General features: G+C 31.3%; 1 protein-coding gene and 1 long non-coding RNA gene across 3 annotated transcripts in view; one reads left to right on the forward strand and one right to left on the reverse strand.

The window, feature by feature from the left end:
- Positions 1–7,500, reverse strand: part of LOC137620581 (uncharacterized) — a 252,514-nt gene that overhangs the window by 234,615 nt on the left and 10,399 nt on the right. The window lies entirely within an intron of this gene.
- The window catches only part of LOC137620580 (uncharacterized), a 34,962-nt gene that overhangs the window by 10,472 nt on the left and 16,990 nt on the right, over positions 1–7,500 (forward strand). The window contains exon 2 of the mRNA XM_068350837.1: positions 5,751–6,287. Within this exon, the coding sequence (XP_068206938.1) occupies positions 5,757–6,287 (531 nt within the window). The 5' untranslated portion in view covers positions 5,751–5,756. The remainder of the gene's footprint in view (positions 1–5,750; positions 6,288–7,500) is intronic.

Consider the following 7,500-nt stretch of genomic DNA (forward strand, 5'->3'; position numbering starts at 1 on the left):
AAAGTAAGTTTTTGCTTAAAATGTGTTTTACGAATGCATAGAATAATGGATTCATAGGAGTGTTACAAAGGGGTAAAAATGCTTCAATTTATGAAAAAAATAAAAAATACGAAATATTTATAAAATACTGAAAAAAAAGTACATTTATATATTTACTCCCTGCTCTTTTCAGCCATCGCGTAAGCCCGGAACAGAACACCTGTGATAGCTGAGGGATATATATATATATATATATATATATATATATATATATATATATATATATATATATATATATATATATATATATATATATATATGTCCTAATCCTTGTACGAAAAAATATGTAGATGAATATGTTTTATACAGCAAGATTAATGGCCGTTTTTAAGAGCACTACAACTGTCAATAATTGTGGTGCGTGATGTGTGTGGAAGTCTATGATTTATGACGCGTGCTTCGCCTATTGGTAAACAGTATATTTCCATCACAGTGGATAATTCAACAAAATTTAATAATTCAGATTATTGACAGAGCAACATTGCATTTTACTTGCCGAGGGTTAAGCAGTACCTCTCGACTGATCATTAGAACAAGGTAATCGACAGAGGGTATCGGGCTGTGTAAAGGGTACTCACGATCATTTTTATGATAAAGTGAAAAAACCCATATTCCGAGGTCTCATTATCTGTTGACATGGGACATATATATACCGTATGATATATGTTTATATATATATATATATATATATATATATATATATATATATACATATATATATATATACTGTATGATATATATAATACATATATATATATATATATATATATATATATATATATATATATATATATACATACATATATATATATATATATATATATATATATATATATATACAGTATACATATATACTGTATGATTATATATATATATATATATATATATATATATATATATATATATATATATATATATATATATATATATACTGTATGATCTATATGTATATATATATATATATATATATATATATATATATATATATATATATATATATATACTGTATGATATACCGTGTATATATATATGTATATATATATGTGTGTATATATATATATATATATATATATATATATATATGTATATATGTGTGTGTATATGTATATATATATATAAATATATATATATATATATATATATATATATATATATATATATATATATATAAATATATATATATATATATGTGTGTGTGTATATGTGTGTATATATATATATATATATATATATATATATATATATATATATATATATATATGTATACTGTATATGTATATGTGTGTATATATATATATATATATATATATATATATATATATATATATATATATATATATATACAGTATATGAATAATAGTGCCAGAGTTATAATATACATGTTTATTGCTGAGCTTTCGGAAAATCTATTTCATCATCAGAGCCTAAAATATAATACATTGTATAAGTTAAAACATAGAATGATGAATATTTAAAACAGAAAATTTAAAATGAACACACTAAAACTTTATGAAATGAAATAAAAATAACATAAAGCTATAAAATCAATCTAAAAACACAATAAAAGATCAAAGCGCCAGCGCTATAAACTCACATAAATCAAAATTAAACACAAGTTAGTTCATACATTGCCCGGCCCAAGTTTGGTTTTATTTTGTGTTGGAATATTGCATAAATTATCACTACTAAGTGATCAAGATGTGGATATTTGCTTATTAACTGAAACTTGGTTGAATGGTAATGTGAGTGACAGATCGAAAATAAATGAAATTACACCTAAATCTTATAAATTTTATCATGAACCAAGAGAAGAGAAAAGAGGTGGTGGCATTGGAATCTTAATTAAGAAATCATACAAAGTTACAGTAAAAAACCATCTCATAGTTAAGTCATTTGAATATATGAATATTAAAATTTTATCTCGAAATAAATCTACAAATAGTTATACTCTATAGACCACCAAGCAAAAGCAAAAGAATGTTTCTAGATGAATTTAATAACTTACTAGATACATTGAATGACAATCGAAATTTAGTTATATTTGGTGATTTCAACCTACATCTTGATAACAGAGTAGACCCATATGTCAATGAATTTAGAGAATTAATTGACAACCACGACCTTGAAAACATAGTGTCTGAACCAACAGCTCAGTCTAATCATATACTAGATTTAGTTATAGTAAACAAAAACAGCATCATCATACTAAATATGGAGATTGAACCTGACTGCTCTATATCCCCAATGCATAAGTTAATGTCTTTTGAAATAGACGTTAGAAAAAATAATGCAATACAGAAGGATATCACATACAGAATTAAGACTAACTTTGATCCAAAAGAGTTCAGTGAACAAAGCCTAGAGGATATAAAAGGGACAACACTAGTCTGTAACTGTGAAGAGAATCACACCCTCGTAGAGAGACAATCCTGTATAAACTGCATTACTGATAGAAGTAAAACTATACTTGCAACTAATTATAATAATAGATGCCCGGAAATAACAAAAATAATCACAATTAAAGAAAAATCGAACTGGTTTGATAATGAATTACATGAAGAGAAAAAAAGAAAAAGAAAAATGGAGGATAAACGGAAAAGAAATAAAAATAATGAAAACTGGCAACATTACAAAGCAGCTAGAAATCGCTACAATTACCTTATCTTAGTTAAAAAAAAAAAAAAAAGCCTATTATAAAAAAGTGTGCAATGAAAATGACTCACGGAAAATACATAAGAACCTATTGAAACTATTAGGTCTAAAGATAGAAATAGTATTGCCTGGCATAACTAATGTTCCTATATGCCTAGCAAATGATTTTATTGTTTATTTTGAAGAAAAAATAAATAAATCTGCTCCAGTTTTCACATCTGCACAACAGAACGAAGGAATACATCAGTAACAGGTGTAAGTAAGCTAAGGGTATTCAAAGAGTTAAGTCAGAGTGATTATATGAGAATAATAAAGAAAGTAAAAAAACCTACTGCGGAAATGACCCATTTCCAATTAACGATGTAAAAGATGCAGAAAATTTCACCAGACTACAAGAGACCTACCGAAACAGGGTAAATATGAGTCTAACACAGGCAGTTTTCCCTGACTGAAAAAGTTGCATGTATCAAGCCTGTGTAAAAAGGAAAAGGTGATGCAGACAATTTAAGTTCATATAGGCCAATATCAAATCTGTCATATTTTTCGAAAATTATTGAAACTGCTGTACACGAACAAACCTAGAAACATCTGAAAAAATCTAATGCCATACCTGATGATCAATCTGCATACAGAGAAAATTACTCCACAGAAACAACAGTGTTAGCGATAAAAAATGACATAACAGAAATTATAACAAATGGCAAGTGTTGCATTCTTGTGATGCTTGATCGAAGTGCAGCATTTGATACTGTAGAAGGTACATATCTGACGGAAGACCTTAAAGCTATAGGCATCGTAGAACGAGCATATGACTGGTTTGTGAGTTATTTTGAAAACCGCAAAGTTAAAGTAGTAATATCAAATGTTGAATCTGAGACAAGAAAACTAACCAAAGGGGTGCCTCAAGGCATTGTACTAGGTCCTCTCCTGTTTGAAATTTACACGATTGAACTGGCAAATATACTTGAAACTCACAGAGTTAAGTTTAAAATATACGCTGATGATACACAATTCTATTTCCCAATAGAATCAGTTGATGAAGCTAAAAGAAAGATACATGAAATAATGAATGACATTAAGGCTTGGATGTTAACCAAAAAGCTCAAGCTCAATGAAGATAAAAGTGAATGTATTATTTTTGGAAATGAAAAAGATATAAAAAGAATCGAATGCTTCCAAAGAATTGAAATAGGTCAATCGATCATCGACCTAAAGAAATCTGTCAGAAATCTTGGAGTAATCATGGATGATACACTGACAATGAATGAACATATAAATAATATGGTAAGAAATTGTAACTATCATATTAGAAACATGGCATTTATTAGTAAATACTTAGATGAAAAATCTATGGCCATTCTCATTAATCACCACATATTTTCAAGAATTGATTACTGCAACTCACTGTTCTATGGCTTACCAAATTATCAGCAGAAGAAAATTCAGAGAGTACAAAACAGAGCCGCTAGAATAATAAAAGGACTACACAATAGGGAATGAGTTAACCCTGCACCAATTAAATTACACTGGCTGCCGGTAAAAGCGAGAATTGAATACAAGCTACTTTTACTAACGTTTAAGATAATGAACCAAAATGAACAAAAAAATATCTAAAAGAATGCCTGAACAAATAGAACTAGAAACAAATGTTACCATAAGACACATGAGTGACAAACATAGGCTATCTGAACCAAGAACAAATAGTAAATTTGGTGAAAGGACTTTTAACTACTGTGCGCCTAGACATTATAATAAATTGCCAACTGAAATGAAGGACTTAAAGGGAGCAATTGAATTTCAGAAGAAATTAAAGACATTACTTTTCACAAGATCATATGATTTGGAAGATGCTACAATCAAGGAATTTTATAGTTATAATGAAAATGTTTCGTTAGATGATTAATATGGACCCGCCCGAGAAGTAGTTCCCTAGACTTCAGTGGAGGGTTGGATTTAAAACCAAAACAAGTAAACAAAACAATTAATGTCTTTCACTTTTTCCAATATATGATGCATTACAGCGATCACACTTATATTTGTGTATGACACCCGAACGAAGATCATCTGAGACCCGGTCTTTAAATTTGAAAAATTTGCTCATAGCTTTTAAGGGGGAAAACACGATCTTCAATGATACCTGAGGGTAAAATTCACGCATAATTCTACTGCAATGATTTCTTATTTTAAAACTGTGGGACCCCAGATATGGAATAGAAAAGAAGATATTTTTCCGAGGAGCAATTGGTTTCTTTTCACATGGTGGTAGCGTGAGTATAATTTTACTGATACTTATATAGGCATCATCAAACAGTAAGACACAGCAGTTAAGAGAAAGGCGGGAGGGAGCTGGTAACTAACCGAGATGCAAGGTGAATGCAACTAAACTTTATTAAACAATCATCAAGTTTACTTACAGCGACTTCCGAAGAAGAACGTCGTAAAAATTCAAACATGATAAATCTTGTGCTAGATGATCTATTAACAGTGCAGGGAAGAGCGAGTAGTAAGAAAAAAAAACAAACCCGTTACAGTGTACGAGCGTGTATGAAACAAGGCGGTACAGCTGTATAGACTGTAGAGCAGTGGTTCCCAACCTGGGGGAAATTTCCATCTGGGGGGGAATTTGAAGCTTCCAGGGGGGAAATAATTACACTATCTACTAACTAAAACAAGCGGAAAATGTCCTCATAGTACATGCGGTAATTTGTTGATAGCCATTCGATTGTGATATGATCCTATCAGTTCTCACTGACATGATATTCAAGGGGAGAATTGGAATCTCACGCCCATTTCTGAGGCAGGCGAGTGAGCATGAGGGCTGGGCGGGGCATGAAGGGGGAAATCTGGATGGTTGAAATGGGTGCAGGGGGGGAAATGACAGAAAAAAGGTTGGGAACCACTGCTGTAGAGCTATCTATACAAGGCTCTGTACTAGGGTAGCCCATCTCGGTCTGTTTACTAAAAATACCTTATTATTATTATTATTATTATTATTATTATTATTATTATTATTATTATTATTATTATTATTATTATTATTAATTTCTTTTTTTTTTCAGGTAGAAATGATCCTGAGATTGCGCTTTCGCAGAATACACAAACTATATGTCCTTGGCACCCTAACTATTGTGCTCTTTTACCTTCTACTAAGCTACAGTCCCAGCAAGTTTCCTCCGTCCTCCTCAGACATTTTAGAGAAAGGGTCTTTGCAAAGAAAGGAGATTCAGGCATCTATATTACAAGAGGAAAATGAGTTCGAGAAAAAGCAGGTGCCCGCTTCAGATATCAAAGACGTATTGGAACCGGAAAGACCTCGAAAACAACCCTCTCCTGAACAAGCTGCCGAGCCCGTTCATGCAGACAAGACCCTTGATGCAGACAAGACCAAACAAATAGCGCGGCCAGAAGTGGAACCTCCACAGCGCGACTTCCATGTCCCTGACGCACTATCAGAAAAGGAAAAGGCTAAACAAGGCAACCAGAACAAGATACCGGCGAGGTTGGTCAATTCGAAGGTTGTTGATGAGAAATTGGGGTCTCCGAGCATGACTCCAGAGGCTCTCCAAAAAAGGGCCCTGTCTTTCCCTAGCAATTCTGTAAGTAGACCCATTTTTCATTCATCAATCTTAGACTTGTCTGCATAATGCACAATACTAAGGTAATGGTTGCGTGATATATGTACAAAAGAGTAAAGCTATCTTTTTAACCATACACAGATAATAAGCTTAAAGTAGACAGCTTTCGGTATCTATTTTCCTTTGCAAATCGATATAAAATAAATAAACATTTGTTTTTTACTCGGGGATTAACATTACCATGAAATAAATAAGCTTCACTTCAGTTTAAAATGCGAATGACCTTTGTTTTTCAGAGAGAGAGAGAGAGAGAGAGAGAGAGAGAGAGAGAGAGAGAGAGAGAGAGAGAGAGAGAGAGAGAGAGAGAGGAAAATTTAATTGGAAAATCTTCCCATAAATTACTGGGGCAGAGTTAACCAGCGCTTTGAAAAGCAAAAATAAGTTTTAAAAGATCACGAATTAATTAGCCTTTAATCATTAAACCCATTCCCGCGATACAAAGCATCCCATTTAAGTAAATGTTCAAGTAATGAGTAATGTCGCACGCATTGCTTTCTTGACTTTCCAAGACGACCAACCCCTCAGTTACGAATAGCACTTCGTTTCCAGCTATTGCTTTTGAAAATTAATTTGAAAATCCATTATACAGAGCAGAGTTGCCTAGACATTTACATTACTAAATAAAATCCGGTTCTGAGTAAGTAATTTTGTACATTTGCATAACTAAATAAAATCCCGTTCTGAGTAAGTAATTTTGTACATTTGCATAACTAAATAAAATCCCGTTCTGAGTAAGTAATTTTGTACATTTGCATAACTAAATAAAATCCGGTTCTGAGGAAGTAATTTTGTACATTTGCATAACTAAATAAAATCCGGTTCTGAGGAAGTAATTTTGTACATTTGCATAACTAAATAAAATCCGTTTCTGAGTAATTAATTTTGTACATTTGCATAACTAAATAAAATCCCGTTCTGAGTAAGTAATTTTGTTATGAATAAGTAGACCGTTTCCATTAGTTGGATTCTAAAATCGTTGATACTCGATTTTGTATGTGATGCTACTAAAATTAATAAAAAAAAATAAATATCTTTTTTTAATGGCAATGTCGAATAATTTCAATTCACACTCCCTCTTAATTTATTAATAGGTAAAGGATTTTACTCCGAGCAATGCTGTTTAAAATTGGCATATACGAACGAAAATCAATTTGCCAAATTGATAGAAACTTGG

The sequence above is a fragment of the Palaemon carinicauda genome, chromosome 27 (genome assembly GCF_036898095.1).
Source record: "Palaemon carinicauda isolate YSFRI2023 chromosome 27, ASM3689809v2, whole genome shotgun sequence".
Lineage (NCBI taxonomy): Eukaryota > Metazoa > Arthropoda > Malacostraca > Decapoda > Palaemonidae > Palaemon > Palaemon carinicauda.